The 19,066-nt window shown below is 37.0% G+C and overlaps 1 protein-coding gene across 11 annotated transcripts in view; it reads left to right on the top strand.

Moving 5' to 3' along the window:
- prdm16 (PR domain containing 16) overlaps nucleotides 1-19,066 on the top strand; it is a 282,629-nt gene that overhangs the window by 48,273 nt on the left and 215,290 nt on the right. The window contains exons 1-2 of one of the 11 annotated variants that reach the window (XM_067395358.1): nucleotides 13,241-13,366; nucleotides 14,005-14,035. The exons of 9 other annotated variants lie outside the window; for them this stretch is intronic. Coding sequence is in view for 1 of the 2 variants with exons in the window: in XM_067395355.1 (XP_067251456.1) it covers nucleotides 13,354-13,366 (13 nt within the window). In the remaining variant the exon portion in view is untranslated. Of the gene's footprint in view, nucleotides 1-13,240; nucleotides 13,367-14,004; nucleotides 14,036-19,066 lie in introns of those variants that run through there. One more of the 11 variants, XM_067395355.1, reaches the window with a different exon arrangement.

Here is a 19,066-nt window from a genome sequence, read left to right as displayed (position 1 = left end):
TTCCCGGCTTTTAAATATACCACAGTTTGATTTAACGCTAATTGTATATTCCTAGAATATGTATGTGTGAGTTGATTTGATTTTTTTTTTTAAATGAATTTATTAAAAAATAAATTATAGTGCATATCATACAATGAATTGAATAAACCTCTGTTATCAACATGCTTTCAGTTTCTTAAGTCAAATACATTATTTCATAAATACAATACTTTCTTTAATATCACGATAAAGGGAACTAAAGTTGAATTAAATGACTGAAATTAAAAGTAATTTTCTATATTTGTTAATGATTTCTGTCAAAATGCATAGAAGTTTTGTTTCAAAAAATATTATTTTATATATTGTTTAAAATATTATAACCCCTTATTCATATCAGCCAGGTTCAAACAACATTGCAGTGAGTCATGATCAGAGAGAGGGACCAGCTTCATGACTAATGAGTTTAGTAAGTCTCATAGAAATATGATATAATTTTTATGACATGGACTGGTTAGTTCAGGTTGTTAAATGGTGTAATATACCATGTACATTGTTTTGAAAGTCTATGTTAAATATGAGGTAACACTTAACAATAAGGTTCCAATTTTTAACATACATTTATAATGAAAAGTACTTCTAAAGCATTTTTAAAGCTTAGTTAATGTTAATTTAAACATTTACTAATACATTACTAAAATCAAAAGTTGTATCTGTTAATATAATTTGACTTCAGCTATCGTGAACTAACAATAAATGGTTGTATTTGTATTAACATTAACAAAGATAACAAAAACTGTATTGCTCATTGTTAGTTAATATTAGTTAATGCATTAACTAACACTAACTAATGGTTTCTTATTGTAAAGTGTTACCAAATATGATACAAAATGTGAAAATGATATTTTTTTAAAACATACATTTCAGCTGTGCTCATAAATGATTTCTGTTAGCGCCAGTTTGCTCAGACTCAAAACGGTACTCATGGGTAAGTGAGATCATTTAAACAAATCAATACGATAAAACACATGCAAGCACAGAGATACTCTCTCTCACAAAACACACAGAGTGTGAAATGAAACAGGTACATGTTTGTTCCAAATAAACATTTTCATGGATGTTAGCTCTCTTGTTTCTGTTTAGAGTTGGAGAATAATGTGTGGATGTATGGCAATTGGCTTTTGTGGCAATTAACAAGCCTTAATTACGTCTGAATGGAAAGTGGAGAGCTTTATTGTGCTTTCAGGCCTTCAAAAGGCTCGTCTGCTGTTTGATTGGACATTGATCTTTGTGCAGTGTCTGTAATTTAGAGCACAGACACTAAGTGCCGATCTCAAATTGTTTGTTGTTCTCTTGACAAGCATGAGTCGCCAATTAACCCCTAGTCATTAGGCTTGTTTATCAGCATTGGTAATTAAGATGCTAACAGTGTTTGCAAGATACTACCATCTTCATTTTCTGCATTGTTGAGGAGAGCAAGAGCGGGTAAAATGGCTGGGGGTGGGGGGGAATTGTTGATTTTCTTGGCATTGCTGGCAGGATTTTGATACATAAGCATGGCACAAGTGAGTTTAAAATAGCCAGAATACTTTTTATGTTGCATCACTAAAGTGGCAGAATGTTTTTTTCCTAGTCCAAACCATGAGGCAGAAGAAAGAGAATGTCTGGGAACTCGTGCCAAATTCCCAAGTCAAGAAATTTGGCTGCTATTAATAGAATAGAGAGTGATTATTTTTGAAGCAGAGTGGAATGATATCATTGCTTCGTTTGGATCATTATTTAAGGAGCTCGTGTTGTCCTATCACATTTCCTGAATTACTCTAAACATTATTATCACCTCTTTATTAGATCATTGTTATTTATTGTTTTGACTTAACCTTTATACAGTCACTCAATTAACAACGACATCCATGGATTGTTAAATGTAAACCACTGCAGGAATTATTCTACGAAATCACAGATTATGTTTAAATTTCATGACTAAATGTTTTGGGTCTGTTATAACTATGTAATTACATTGTAATAATTGCAGTACATTGTTACTACAATGTAATAACAAACTAGAGAAGGTTTTTTTACACTTCTACCTTTTGAATGATTGAATAGGTGTCAAAATAGACAATTTGTAACATTGAAGCATTGACTGTATATCACGTGTGTTATGATAACACATTTGTGGGCACTATACCTCTCAAGCTTCTGACATTCTCCAAATGCTGCTCTATTTCTCCAAAGTGCACCTATCCCACCGCTATTCTCACCTCTACATTCACCTTCTCTCCTCCACCTCTGATGGAAATCAGCCTCTCTGCCCAGCGTGAGGCTCAGATGGATGCAGAGGGTCTGGATCAATACCAAAGGTCATTCTGCTAAAAGGCCTTTGGCTCCACAAGTCTGAAATGTCAGTGGTGAAATATGTGCCGTTGCCCCGAACCGGACAGCTCTACTGTGTCGCTTAGTTGTTTTGTTCTGTTGTCCACATTAAGGTTGACGGAGCAGTAAACGGGCAGGTATCTAAAACACATTGGCTTGTTTTCCATTATGGGGGGGGGGGGGGGGGGTCGGGGACAGGAGTGAAATGATGGGATGATTTTATTGGATATGTGGAATCGGATGTGTATTAATGGGTTAAGACCATGCCAACGAGAGAGATCCTGATTCTTTGAATGCCCTTGTGTATAGCGGTGTTCTAAGCCAAGGCTCAGAGTGTGTGTAGCTGATTTGTTAAGCGCAGACCTCGCTTTGTGTGTGTGTGTGTGTGTGTGTGTTTCCAAGGTAAAGCTGGCCAGAAGATGGACGCCTGTTGCGTGTGGCTTTTGATGGAGAGAGGCAGCTGGGTGTGTGAAGAAGTGTAGAGAGCGGAGGCGGTCCAGGCCGCTGCTGTCCCCTATTCACTGGCTCTCGTTAAAGGTCCTCACCCGCTGCTTCCAATCAGACGCTCTTTGTAGCTCTCGCTCTGTGCCAACGCACCCGGCTTACAACTCACCAGCTCTGGCACATCTGTGTCCGCAGGGAAGGAGAGAGAGATGGGGATGAGGGGTGGTGGGCGGCAGAACGGTGTGGATGGATGGATGCGGTATGAGGAGTTTGTAAGAACCCATAGGAAAGAACAAGCACAAATGAGATCTCTTTAATGTCAGTTGTGTCTCCAAGAAAGGAACCAGATGGAAAGCACATGGAAACTTTCTAAGATATTTTCAACATTGGAAAATGTGCCTCTACCTGCATTTTCAAAAACCTACCTATAAATACAAATCACTGCACTTTTCAGTTGAAATGAACCCTATTGGTTAGGTTTAGGGTAGGGTTCAGTGTAGGTGGTGCATGCATTTCAAATGTGATAGAGCAGTAACCATTTAGCACTAACTGGACATTTCGTTTCCGAACTGCCGCGATATCTACAACAACCAATGTAATACAATGTTGCCAGTTTCAGGCTCATCTGTTTTGGATAAAATTAAACAGTTTTAGCGCCACTCACTAGACATTATGCTTTGACGGCGTTGTGAAACGTGCAAGAAGCAAAGTAATATCATTTTGTGGAAACATAACCATAGGCACATTTTCCCAATGAGCCTGGGTTACATATTTTTTTCCTGACAAAAAGACCCCAATAATGTGTTATATGTCTCTTCTAGGGTGTCTCAAATTATGCTTAGATTTGCCAGAATACCAGTCAACAATAAAATGGTCACAGATTTCAAAATAATCTCAAGCTTCTCTCATCAATTATTTTTCTGCGCTTTTCTATTCAGTTTGATAACTATATAGTCTTACCATAACGTCATACTGTACTCTAGTTTTCTAATCTTATTTGTTTCTAGTTTTATGAAAATTAGGGGCATCTGAGATGTCAGTATATGCCAGAGCAGCATTTAATATCCAAAAGATGTCCATTTAGCTAAAGTCATGAATCGTATGAAGGATTCTTGATAAGAAGAGATTCCTTTGCTGAACATTTTAATTGTGGAAAATAGAGAATCTTGGACCATGTCAAATGAAATCGAATGTGGATGTGATTTTGTGATTTTGGTGTTGTGACATAAATGGTGTGGTCACATTCATTTTGTGGCAAAAAAAGTCCATTGTCCATTACTAGTGTAGCCATGTATGAAGCATAGCAATACATTCAACATTTTTTTCATTTTCAATTCATTCATTAACATGGGCAGCTTGGTTCTTAGACTAACAAGTCTTGTTCTGGGTTTGGGCCTCAAGGGGTGTAGTTTTGGTTTTGGTCTCGATCCTGCAATGTATTACTCCAATCAGTAATTTTGACCCTCAAATCGTATCTTTTTAGAGGTGTGACGGTACACAAATGTGACGGTTCGGTACCTTGGTAAACATAAAACTAAATTAAACATAAAATTGCTTCTTTTTCTTATTTTTTTATTAAACAGTGGTTTATTAAACAAATTTGTTCTCTAACATTTTTTATCAATTAACAACAGAGCCCAAACTATTAAATTCAGTTGCTATTTATTATATATATTATATATTATAATAATCGACACTCAAAAAACAAAAAAAACTAATGAAAAAAACATGTACAGGTAAATTGCACATATGGCTGGTTTTGCATTAATTTCTAAATCTAAATTTTTGAAAAATGATCATTTTCACAATTACTGTCATGTCTTGTTTTCATGACACATTTATTTAAACATTAAATAATTAAGACATTACTCACAGGTAAAGTAAATATAATGAATATAAAAGCTAATATAGTGCATATATTTAGTAAAATGCTAAAGTTAATTTCTCTAGTGGTTTGGACACTAAATGGCTTGCTTGAGGTAAATGTAATGCTACATGACATATCTCATGAGATTCTCAAACTGTTTTATTGATGTCTTTCTACAGTTGAAACACTGGTTGAGAGATTACACGTAAACATATATATGCATAGATCGTCTGTTTTTCTTCAGCGCTTTTTTCTGTTGGGGCAGTTAGCAAACAGCGTTGCATTACCACGCACCACCTTCTGGATTGGAGTGTGGATCGCCTGAGACTGACTGTATTTGTCGTCTGACTGTATGCACCGAACCGTGACAGTTCAGGATGAATACATGTACCGTTACACCCCTAGTATCTTCAGCTTAAATGTAACCTTTCCTCCGTTTACTTGCCCACAGTTTGTTGACTTTCATCAGAATAGTTTGAATTGTTAAACACTTGCATTCATGAGGTTAGTGCCAATGTGTGGCATGAAGATTAGCATGTAATTCTATAAATCTTTGCTTGTGACTTTTTTATGAACTCTCTCATGGATTTGTGCGGCTGATGTGGTGTCTTTGCCAGAGGAGCGCTTTAAGCTCGCCATATATTTTATTAGACAGGCTTGTCAAAACAGACACCACATTGGGCAAACAGTGGCAGCTCAAAGCACAACTCTGACAAGGCCTCGAGCATCAACATAGAGGTCACAGCCCCGCCAGGCTCCCAAGTTTGTGCGGTATCATCATCATTTAGTCTCATTGACCCTGTCTCTCAAAAGCACGTCCAGGTGTTCAACGCCTCATCTTTTTTACAGCTTGACGGCTCTGAGAGGCGGAGCGCGGCTCAGGTTAACTTCCTGTAACCCAAACTCTAAAGAGACGGGGGAAAGGAGAATTAGAATGTACTTGCACAGAATGCACAGGCTATTGTCGAAAGTGGTGTCTTGTGTCTTGATCCCATTACAAAGGTAAATAAGAAGAGCAGAAAACTGTAATTCAAGTGTTCCCGTTGCAGTTCATGCTGATGTCATGTGCTTTCCCTCTCTATTCAAGCTTGTATTGTATGTAATTATGTGATTAGTCAGGCTCTTATAACTTGTGTGGAAGTGCTTGAGTTGGTTGGTTCATCATGGTGATGAACAAGATATCTATACTGGCTTCCTGAAGTAAATGGGAGTGCTCATCAGTTTATGAGCATCTGATTGGATAATCGATGCTCAAAGCTGTCACATAGTGAATATACACTATATATATATCACAAAATCACTTACTTTTTGGGATGCAAATGAAATTATTTACTGAACATTGGTGTCTTATCACATTTCTGTTGCCAAGTCAATGTAGACTTTTCAACGTTAAAGTGATTTTTGACTTTAAAACCGCTTTATGTCATGAATAACAACACCTGTTAACGTTGGTAAAATCACTTCATCGTGTGGCTTCTTGTAGCTAACTGGTTTAGTAAACCATCCTCTTTCTGTAACATATTAGGTTAATGCAGGTCACTGTAGTGCAGCTTCCTCCAAAAACCTGGAGAAAATATTTGTAACATCATATGTATTATTCAGTCAGCTGGTTCTTCCATGCTGGATGTTAGTGTTTGGAAGGCAATAAAGATGATATGATATGACGCATTTGCATACCCACAATCCTCAGTGTGTTGTGCACATTGGAGGCCCACCCTGACCTAATTAAATGCTGCTGGATAACAGTCAAGTCATAAGCACAGCTAGCCTGGGCTTTTACAAAAGCTCAACTTTAACTTAAAGAGATTAGACAACTTTTGCAAGATATTAGCTGTTCAAAAATGAGAAAAATGTCCCTAAGCCTCTTGAGCGTGAGGGGTGAGCAAACAGGGGCTCTTTTGTTCCCGTGGAGGGGCCGGACAGTGCCGGGCAGGGGCCTGGCTCCGAGTCGCTGTGTGCGGGACCGGGCAACACTGCTGATCCCTGCCCCTGTAAACCCAATCAGCTCTGGGAATTAGACAGGGATTAGACTCCAACCTACCAGCACAGCACTTGAAAAAAATATTAGGACCGCAGAAGGGGGTGTTCGGCCCACCCAGGAGGTCACGGCAGTAGCGGAGGCGAGTGACGCAAGAGGCGGAGAGGATAAAAAGGTTGAACGTCGAAGGGCAATAAAAGAAAATGTGTACTGAAAATCATTTGTGCATTAAAGTATCCATATTGTGCTTTTTTGAAAATTACTTTTCATGAAGTGTGTAAAATAGCTGTTTGTGAATGTAAACGGTATGGAAATTTGTGCATGACAAATAAAGTTGTCTCCGAAAAGAAAGAATCAATTCGGAACTGTCGAAACGAGTCACTTCATGTTACATACTTGTGTAACAGTGTAACAAATTTGCATAATGCCAGCCTATGGTCTTCATTGGCTACCAGTGAACAGTGTCTACTTTGACCTGCCCTCAAACACTGTAGTTGCAGATGAGGCCTGGAAGATTTAGGTTTGTGTTTTAAGTGCTGCAAACTACTTTGCATGCACTTCTAAGGGACCAGGATGGAATTGCACTGTAATTGATATGGAAAAACCAACGCCATCGTTACTCTTCATATCACTGTGTAAACAAGTGCTAAGGAAGACTCCGGAGCTGAAATTTAGATATGGTAAAAGGCGTTTCATTTCCGACAGATGCTGTAAGCAGTAGACAAATCACAACAGACTAGGCCATCTGACCAATCAGAGCAGAGTAGGCTCTCAGAAAGGACTGAATCTTCGAACGGACCATTTTTAGGACCATTTTTAGACACTTTGAGAAATGAGGTGATTCTGAAATGTACATTGTGAGAAAATTAAAGTGTTTTTTGACCTTGGATGCATGTAAATCTACTGTAGGAGACTCCAAAACTAAATTAGGAGCTTTTAAAATAACTTAACATTTAAAAATGTGTGGATGTCATTTCATTAGAAACAATGCCAAAGCAAGTGGCATCTGAAAAACAAATGCTGATTGAGCTTTTCTCAGAACTAATTTTAATTTTCTAAACCATTTTTTGCAATGTATAAATTCAGTTGCGCTCAAGTTCACAGTGTCCTGGCAGTGTAACACCAGGTGCATTTCATCACATTAACTATTGACATATTTTAATAACACAGAGTGTCACAATACTTTTGTCTTCATTTTAAACAGTTGATCTAAAACTTAACAAACATGTTTTACTTGTTTTACCAGAATGACAATCTTGTGTTGTCATTCTGTAAAAAAAAAAAAAAAATACACTAAACAAAGGCAGTTGTGGTTGCCAGAACTTTACTATAAATCATATGATAGCAACATTTTAAGTTTTACAGATTGAACTTAAATTTACAGTTTAAAAAAGTGCTTATAATATACTTATAATACACTTATAATATACTGACAATCAAATGTGAGCTGTCACTTTTTTTTTTCCTTCTCACTTTCAAAATCTGTACATTTAAAGGATTAGTTCACTTTCAAATAAAAATTTCCTGATAATTTACTCAACCCCATGTCATCCAAGATATTCATGTCTTTTTTTCTTCAGTCGAAAAGAAATGAAGGTTTTTGAAGAAAACATTCCAGGATTTTTCTCCATATAGTGGACTTCAATGGAGCCCAAACGGTTGAAGGTCAAAATTACAGTTTCATTGCAGCTTTAAAGCATTCTACGCGATACCAAATGAGAAATAAGAGTCTTATCTAGAGAAAACATTGCTGATTTTAACATATTTCATCAAAAACCTTAATGTCTTTTCGACTGAAGAAAGAAGGACATGGACATCTTGGATGACATGGGGGTGAATAAATTATCAGGAAATTTTAATTTGAAAGTGGACTAATCCTAACAGAATTTCACTGAAAATGACGTGAAATGTCCAATTAGATCTATTTCATTTCTTCACTGTACAGAGTAAGGGAACTTACTGTTAATCAATTAACAGTTTTTTTTTCAATCTTTTACCATTAAAATTAATACATTTTTTTTATAATATTTTTTGTATTCAATGCAGTGTCATCATTGTACTTTATATACCTATACATTTTGGGACTTCTTGTTAAAAATGAAAACAAATCAAATACATCAATAATACATTCAATTAAGATGTGACTGTAAATCACAATGAAATTCCGTGTTCATTAATCCATATTTGAATAACATAATTTAATATGTGCTGTCACTTACAACAAATCGAAAAGATTCCAAAACAGAAAGAGAAATTGCAACAAATGGCTTTTCATCAGGTCAGACGGCTGGAGAAAGTGATATCTCTGTCCGAATGTGATAATCGATAAACTCAGAAAGCCTCATTGTGGCCTTGCGTCAATATCTTTCTCTCCGCGGTGGGCGAGCGGAGACAGATAAAGACACACAGATGCTTTGGTGTGTAATGAGGCCTGGCTCCTGTCATCACAAACCCCTCGTTGTGCTTGTGAAATCCTCACACACACACACACACACAGTGAGATAGAGGGTGGCTAGACACAGCAGCCATGTGAGGGGTGTCATATGGAAGAGCTTTAGTCCCTGTATCATCCTATCAAAGGAATGCTGCCTACGCCTGGATCTCCCACAAAGCCACCTCATGTGTGCCAGTCCAGAGAGGTGCAGGGGACAGAGCGACGCTGCCAGCCCGCTGCATAAACACACACGTACACACATCTGCCATCTTGCACGTTTTATCCTTTACACATGACCGTTTGTTGTTTCGACACTGTAAGAAGTGGTAACACACGATTTCTACATTAAAGATCTGTTGATTCGACACTTTAAAATGACTTTTGTTAGTGTAAACTAGTGCAGCCAAGTTGATTCAGTCGTATTCAGTCTGTTTTTAGACTTTTGAAACTTAACAATTTAGCATACAATCTTACCATACAAAGCACAATTACTTTATTTTGTTTTATTTTATTATTTTTTAAATGTTTAGTTTATATAACCGAGGGTTTAAAATAAAATTAATATTCATTAATATTAACTGTACTGACACAGAGCGAACATCAATGACATCAGATGAGAACACAATTTTTACAGAATTTAGCTGGATAAAGACAGTATTGCCTTCTGTAGAGCTGCTCATAGCTGAATTGAACTTGTTTCATAAATTAAGAACTTTGCAACATTTGTTCAGTTATTGAATTCAACTGAGCATTGATGAATTTTACAACATGAACACTGCTATTTCTCTCTTAATGTAAAGCTGGTTTAAAAAATCTGTCTTGTAGCCTATAAATCAAATAGCGAACTTAAAGCATACTCTATTTGACCCTATGAATCACCCGTAGTTCAAGCCAAGGTTGCCAGGTCTGCGGTTTTTCCCTACACAAAACCATATTTGTAGCGCCTCCCAACCAATAATTGCAAAGATTATGCTTACTTCTGATAAAAAAACAAAGTCTCCGCTTTCAAATTCTAACAATTTTATCACACAATTTAGACGCTAAATGGCGTTTTGACGCTCTTAAATGTGACGTGACGAATCGCTGTTTTACTGGCAGCACGGAGCAATTTTCTTCCGCTTTGCACCAGAGAAACAAGCGTGCAAAATTCTTTAGAATTTTGTATTTTGTTTTGAACTTCCGTTTTTGCGGTAGCTATGTATATTTTTATGGCATCGCTGTTGAAGAGTAATTAGTGGGTGAAGTGGATTTACTTATTGTAGAGTTAACAAAGTGATCATGAGTATTACATTGTTGTAAGCGGATGCCATAACAAATGTCCTTTAAAGGTGCCCAAGAACATGTTTCAAAAGATGTAATATAAGTCTTAGGTGTCCCCTGAATGTGTCTGTGAAGTATCAGCTCAAAATACCCCATAGATTTTTTTTTTATAAATTTTTTTAACTGCCTATTTTGGGGCATCATTATAAACGAGCCGATTTATGCAGCACGGCCCCTTTAAATCTTGTGCTCTTCGCCCCCGGAGCTCGTGCTTGCCTTAAACAGCTATAAACAAAGTTCACACAGCTAATATAACCCTCAAAATGGGTCTTTACAAAGTGTTCGTCATGCAACATATCTAATCGTGTAAGTAGAGTATTTATTTGGACGTTTACATTTGATTCTGGATGAGTTTCATTGTGGTCCGTGACTAACGGCTAATGCTACACTGTTGAAGAGATTTATAAAGAATGAAGTTGTGTTTATGAATTATACAGACTAGTGTTTAAAAAATGATAATAACGACAGTCTTGTCTCCGTGAATACATTAATAAACTATGGTAATTTTAGCCACATTTAACAGTACATTATCAACATGCTAATGAAACATTTAGAAAGACAATTTACAAATATCACTAAAAATATCATGTTATCATGGATCATGTCAGTAATTATCACTCCATCTGCCATTTTTCGCTGTTGTTGTTCTTGCTTGCTTACCTAGTCTGATGATTCGGCTGTGCACAGATCCAAACGTTTATACTGGCTGCCCTTGTCTAATGCCTTTCATAATGTTGGGAAAATGGGCTGGCATATGCAAATATTGGGGGCGTACACCCTGACTGTTACGTAACAGTCGGTGTCATGTTAAGATTCGCCTGTTCTTCGGAGGTCTTTTAAACAAATGAAATTTATATAAGAAGGAGGAAACAGTGGAGTTTGAGACTCACTGTATGTCATTTCCATGTACTGAACTCTTGTTATTTAACTATGCCACTATGAATTTATTGATTCTAGGGCACCTTTAACATGGAAGAGTTTAAAACGAGCAGTTAATTCACAAATCCACTTACCTTCATGCTGTGGAAATACAAACCGGAAGACAGAACACAACGAGCACTGAAAAGGGGCGGAGCAACATAAGGTTTATAGAGGGTATGCACGTGATGTCACCGTCGACTGTTAAGACTGTGGTTACGCTCGCTGAGTGGCACAAAGACTGAGCGGCAGCTTTGGTTTTCAGCGTGAATGCACCAAAAAACACACAAAACACATCCAAAACGAGAAAGAGCTTTGTGATTGACTGAACAAATAGCTTTGACACAAAACCTGAGGTATATATTTAAAGACTGCGGAAAGATACAGAAAAAAGAAGCAAATGAATCACTGCTATTCACAGAAACAACGGGACTCCAGGCAGAGAAACATGTTTTTCAGTTATCATTTTGTCAAAATGTTGGTTTTTGGGGTAAAATCATACCCTATATATTGTATTGCTATATATTGTGTTGACAAATCATCAATTAAATATTTACCATCTTAAATTCTGCAAAATTGGGTGTTTTTAAATAAACACTGACAAAAACTATACATGTTTTAGGGCTGGAAGATATGACGATATAGTGATTACTTGGATTTAGACCCACATATTTTGTAGTTATATAAAATATTCACAGGCAGATTTGCTTTATGTATTTCCCCCGCGTCGAAATCAGGCACATATGAATGTCAGGAATCACGACTCCTGGCTGCATGTCAATTTCCATTGATTAGGTTTATTTGACAAGTTGTAAGAAACACTTTCGAGCCCAACCTTTAGAGTAACCGTTTGTTTTACTCGCGTTTTCGCAGTTTCCCCTATTAAATCCAGTCGTGCAGCAGGTTCTTTTACCACTCAGTCCAGCTGAGGGAGGGCGTTCTGGCGGGAAAGTCACGTCGATGCATACCCTCTATAGCACAAAAAAACGTATGATGAACCTCAAAAGGTATGCTGAAAGATAGAGTACAACTTACCGAAATGTATAATGTCTCATATAATCACAATGTTTCAACTGTGTAAAGACCTCAAGAAACAAGCTTTTGAACAATGTGTCTTAACATTACCCTCAGGAAAGTTATCCATTGTTCACAGTTTGTTAGTTAGCTATAAAAACACAGCTTATTTACTGTTAATGATATATGTTTGAATAAATTTGTCATGAAGACAAGTGTTTATGAAAACGACCTTAACTGAGTTGTATACTAACATTTCAGTTTTTATTTGAGTGTAAATATTATATCCTAAAATAAGTAGCAGTTAAATATAATAGTTTGGGCTCTGTTGTTAATTTTAACCTCTAATATTATCGTAATGTACAAAATGAGAGGGTTTACTGCCTAGTTTACGACATTTAGTAAGAAATCCAAATTAACGGTATCGGCAGATATCAATCTGAATAATCATAGTTCAGCTATTAAATTCAATAGATTTAATAGTTTAACTTTTTTAGTAAACAATAACTATAAACACTGAACAAAAAGTTTTGTCAGGCAACGTAAAAATATCTAAATTAAGTGAATTTATTCCTATTTATGAATCTACCTAGATATATGAATGTAATTTTCCCAGTGTATGAAAAGCTTTTTTTTTTTTTTAAATACATTCTTGTCTGACACATCTAAACATCCTGAAACTTTGGATCTATCAACAGTCAAAGGAAGATAAAGCTAAAGTCATCTTACATGGATAGACAGGCACTCAGGTCTGAGGGCTCCTAGTTTGACTCTCGGCCCTCTCTGTGCCTGACCTCTGAAGTGTCCTTTCCTGCAGCTCGTTGAGTGTCTGCACCTCTGCTATCTGCTTCACATTCTTTCACGTTAGCAGCATCACCCCAGCGGACAGCCTCTTCACCAGCCTTATACACCCTATCTGAGACTGTGTGTGTGTGTGTTTGTGTGTGACAGCAACTATCGTGTCCTCTCAGTTAATTGGTAACCAGAGTTTTTGAAAACTGGAAGAGCTTTCGAACACGATCGTAGACCATGTCTGCATTTGGTAAGTTTTTTTTTTTTTTACAGCGTTTCAATTTGGACAATTTGAAGTTAGTTGTAAGTCTGGTATTTTGAAATGATTAGTTGTAGCTGTGGCGTGAGAGTGTGCAAGACGTGGATGTATCTTGCCTCTTTTGAGTTTAATGTAGTTAGATGTATTCGCCAGGAATGAAAGTTTTATACGGACAAGATAACATTGTTGTTATCCTTACATTATGCTCACAGGTTCTTTATCAGCATCATAAAAACAGCAAATCTAGAGCTTCAGTTCAGTTTGTCTTCTATACGTCTCTTTTTATCTCAACTGCATAACACATTATTTATCAGTACAATGATTTATAGTGATTTTAAGTTCAAGGTCATCTTCCATTTTTCCTGCTATGACAGTAAGATCAATATTTAACAGGGAAACGAAATGAAATTTGTTTCTCTCTGTTCCTCCCACATGTTTGCTGTGTTTATCTCGGTCGGTGGCTGCTTTGGAGGGTCATTCATATTGTGTCATGTGGGCCTGTTAAATCTAAGAGGAGTTAGTCATTCTTCATCGTCTTGTTAGGTCTGTCCTCCTCTCTCTCCATCCGACAGCCCAGCCTCTCACCTTTAACCTCCACTCCACTACTCATTATGCCCATTTTCTGTTAGGTCCAGGGAAGCTGTGATATCTACAGCTGGGGTGAGTCTTCAGAAAAGACAGAGTTTGCCCCCAGGTCACACTTCATCACTTCAAACAGTAAAACAGCAGCATCCTTTTCCTTTCATATGTCATGAGTAGAAATGTTATCTCTGAACCTGCACAATATCATATGTGGGGGTGCGCCAATTAAAATATCTTGCTAATTGGCAGATAATTATTTTGATGTTGTGGAAGATGATGGCTGATATTGTAAATCTAAATTAGAAATTGCTACATAAATCCAGCTAAATGTTCAATATCAGACAATCCAATTTGCATTATGGACCAACTGAATAATTTAAGAAGAAAACATTAATATTGACTCATACTGATATGTTTGCTAATATTTCATGGTTCTGTAATACCATTGGTTTGAACACCTTGGAAAATAAATTAGAAAAATACAACTAAAAGAACAAAAGTGGGTGATGAAATGTAGTATTTTTTCTGTACTATTTATCATAACAAATAAGTAAAATAAAAGTCCACAATTAAATATCCTAAACCAATATATTAAGAAAGATCATTTCCAATATCCAATGCAACTTATTAAAAAATACCAATAACACAGAAATGTTGTGTTATGGCCAGTATCTGACATAATGATGGACGGTATTATTTTTTTCACTATAAAATTATTATAAAAATGTGTATTCAATATAAAGTGATCAGAGTTATTTGTGTTAACTAAAACTAAAACCATAAAAACACATTTTCATTAACTGAAATAAAATATATAAAAAACTGTAGTTTAGCTTAATTTAAAGTATTAAAATAACTAAAACTTGATAAATAACTATATAGACATATTAAAAAAAAAAAAAAACTAATAAAAATTGAAAAAAGGAACCCTCCCCCACCCCCAAAAGAATTATATAAACTGACATGACATCCTATTCAATATATCATAGTATGAGATGAAATAACACTGTGACTGGTGCAATAATAATAATAATAATAATAATAATAATAATATTGGCTGACAAATATGGTCTCTTATATATTTTGCTTTCTTAATCAGCACATTGCTAATCAACATTGCTTCTAAGACCAAACTTTGGGTGTGCAATTATTCTAAAAAAAAAAAAAAAACGTATAATAATAATAATAATAATAAAAAAATGAATACACGGACAGAAGAAAGCAATAAAATAGAGGCTGCTCTATCAGTGCATTTCCACAGCCCTCCCCTCCTGTCCTTGTACCTTGATTCCTGTTTAATATAGAGACTGATGAGCCCAATTTGGCTGCGTTTCTCCCACTGCTGGATGATTAATAGTGCTGTAAGGTAGCATCGGGGAGCTGTCCTCTCCTTCGGCCCTCTCGTCATGGTGATAGCTCTACCCCGCGCCCTGAATTGATGACAGAGGCTGGCCATTTGCAAATCAAATGGAAAGAGGCTGACTGTAACTCTGACACTTCCATGTCCCCTCTCTTTCTCTCGGTCTCTCTCTCTCACTCGTCCGCCCTCTCGTTACTCCCTATTTCACTTATTTGTTAAGTGTCTCTCCCATTTGTTATGCAAATGAGACGGGTGAGAGCCAGGGGTACGACATCATCTCCAAAGCATGATAAATATTTGATCAGGCGTAATGGAAATTGTCAAGCCCGTCTAATTGTGTCACACATTATCTGAAGGGAAGTAGCAAATTTGGACATAGCCTTTGATCTGCCTCTCTCTCGTTTCTGTCTCTCTCAGCCAGCACAAATGCTCACTTGCTTTCTCTTTTTCTCTCTCCTTTCGCTATGTGCTCCTTGCCTCTCTGCTCATTTCATACAAGCAGAAAGCCACCGCTGAATGTCTCTTGCTGAATCACATGACCAAGAGACGTGGTGTCATTGAAATCTCCCTTCCCTGTGTATTTACCCCCGGTGTCCCACACCACTCTGCACTCGGGCCCTTTTTCTTTCCTTTGTGTTATGCATTGCATTCTTTGCCATTCTGTTTTTTCCTGTTTGAGGAAATACTAGGTCACACAGAGGCTGGTTAGCCTCTCTCTTGTGTTTTCACACTATATTGTTCAAAGTTAATAAATAAATAAGGTTGTAAGGTTGTAAATCAAAATTAATGGAGTATGCTTTACAAAAAAAATACTCTTTCAGTCTTTCTAAAAAGACATTTTTACATTAAACTAAATGTGTTACTTGCCTTTTCTTTGTAATTATTTGTGAAATTTACTAGCAATTTCTGAATGAAAGCAAATCCTACACTATTTTTCCCCCGTCTATTACTTCTACTACTAATAACATGTATCTAAAATTGGTTGTGTGTATAAAATGCATTGTTTTATTACTTGATTCTGATCAACGCACTAAACCACACTTGGAATTGACACATCTGTTCAAAGGCATATTTGCTGAGGACCAAAATTTTACAGTAGTATTTTACAATGCATTAAAGCATTAGTTCACTTTGAAATGAAAATTAGCCCAAGCTTTACTCGCACTCAAGCCATCCTAGTTGTATATGACTTTCTTCTTTCTGATGAATACAATCAGAGATATTTTAATAAATATCCTGATGCATCTGAGCTTTATAATGGTAGTGAATGGGACCCACAAGTATGAACTGATGAAAGTGCTTCCATCCATCATTAAAATTTTCGACACGGCTCCAGGGGGTTAATAAAGGCCTTCTGAAGTGAAGCGAGACGCATTTGTGTAAAAAAAAAAAAATCCATATTTAAAAAGTTATAAAGTAAAATATCTAGCTTCTGCCAGACCACCTTCCGTATTCAATGTACGAAGAAACTGTAAAACTCTCGCAGTTCAAAAAGCTTATGCTACGTCCTATGCCTTCCTTATTCAACTTACGGAAAAAGTGTAACTGACGCGATACCAGTTTAAATTTTTTTCATAAGTTGGATACAGAAGGCGGTCTGGCGGAAGCTAGATATTTTACTTCCTAACTTGTTAAATATGGATTTTTTTTTTTTTTTTACACAAACGTATTACTTTGCTTCAGAAGGCCTTTATTAACCCCCCGGAGCTGTGTGGAGTACACATTTATGATGGATGGATGTGGATGGAGACACTTCAGCTTCATACTCGTGACCCCTGTTCACTGCCATTATAAAGCTCGGATGTGTCAGGATATTTATCAAAATAAAGTTATCTGTGAGTCAGTGTCTGAAACCTATAATCTATTAAAAAGAGACTAAAAACATTATATAGTTAAAAAGCAGAATATCACATAGAAATCTGCATTTAAATCAACATTTCCCAGTTGCACAAATCAATCAGGAAGGCCAACAAGAAAAGGACATGCAACACAAATACAGTCTATCTTATAAACTCATTAAAATAGCGCATTAGGTTAATGTATTAATAACATAGATGCTGAGTGGAGCGGAGCAAAAATAGACTGGCCATTTTGTGTATGGCAAAATCACAGTTGTGCTTATATTGAGTACAACAGCACTCTGTAGTTTACCATTATTGGTTGTTTTAAGCAATATCGGGTTACTTTTGCTGTTCTATTTTAAACTTCACTGCCATACTTAGCACTTAAGTGGGCTAAAAACTGCCACATGATGTCATGATTTTTTTGTTAAAAAGCGACTCCAAACTGGAACATACTCGGCGAGGAGGCACTCTAGAGGCAGGAGCAGTGCTGTTGATGCCTCTGGCTGCGGTTAATGGCCTGGGTTGTATGTGCCGAACACACTTTGTGGCAGTAAAGGTTGTGGAGTCTGTGCGCATCTGGCTCTTGTGTTACTTTCTTTGCTCGTCTTCCGCATGGCTCGGAGGCACGGTAGTGAGCTACCTGCTGAATCTCAGGAGACCGGTGGGATATTTATTCAGCCTGCGTCCACTCTGACCTCACATGCTTCCCCCAGCAATGGGATGTCTAGTCAGACAGCTGAAACGAAATTTGCGGAGGTACCGCGGGGAGCGGCAAAGAGCTCTAAGCGCCACTGTCTGACTCATGACAAATAGTTGCTCTGCGCCGTTTCGTCCCCGGAGAGGGACACCTTATTTAGGATGTCACGCAGTGAGCAGAGGCAGAGATAACAGAGACAAAGCAGGGGGGTCAGCTCAGATTACCTAGGAGACCACCTCCGTTAAAGGGTGCCATTTGTTCCCAAATCGACCCGACGACCCCCCTAATTACCAGCCAATTATCTGGAATTCACTGCAATTCGCTGGCGCTTTAAACAGGAAAATTGCCTTTCATTCTCCAACTGCTCACCACGTCCCACCTCTGTATTACCTCACGTGTACCGCTGTCTCAGGTACGAGGCGTTATTTATGTGAGCGAAAACCAGCCCGCTGCTGCTAATGAAGTCACATGCTCTGGTGAATGTTAATTAAGTGAAGAAACACGTTGCATCATTAAGCATTTAGGACATAATAGAGTTTATTATGAAGAGGCTGTCCTAGTTAGCTTACCATGAGGCCTGACCTCGGTAGTATTGAGATGACCTTAAACAAAACATTATTTAAAAAATGTGACATTGGAATATGAAAATGCAACAGTAACTCTTGCCATCTTCATGCATCTTCTCTACTTGGATTTAAAAAAAATATATATATATTTATAGGCACTTTTTGGTTAATAATAGTGTGTAATAAAGGTACAGTTTTAGAGATTGTTTCCGATCGTAACTAAACGAAAACATGACTATTTTACAAGGTGGTGATTTCGGAAGAATTCGTTTTATTTGATTCGTATGAAAATGTTAGATTTGTATGAAAACCGTAAGCATGAAGGTCCAGGTGAAAATGTATGAATGAGATTGTACAAATTCATATGAATCAAAAGTGATCTGAACAGCTTCATACACTAAAGCCCTCATATTTTTTCGTGATATGCCAACTTGCATGTTGTTTGGACATATTAAGGACATAGTTGTGTATTATAAATAAGCTTTCTTACTTAGTATTGAGATATCTTAAAACTTGAGATATCTTGGAATTCTTGTTAATCAAGCTCTTAATCACTATAAAATATTAAAATGATTAGAGCGCTAACAAGATGATTCTCAGTAATGTAATTAATCAACTCACACAAAGCCCAGTTTGGTGTTG

This window comes from Chanodichthys erythropterus, chromosome 9 (genome assembly GCF_024489055.1).
Source record: "Chanodichthys erythropterus isolate Z2021 chromosome 9, ASM2448905v1, whole genome shotgun sequence".
Classification (NCBI taxonomy): domain Eukaryota; kingdom Metazoa; phylum Chordata; class Actinopteri; order Cypriniformes; family Xenocyprididae; genus Chanodichthys; species Chanodichthys erythropterus.
The sequence above is the reverse complement of the archived record's forward strand: the minus strand, read 5'-3'. Positions and strand labels throughout refer to the sequence as shown.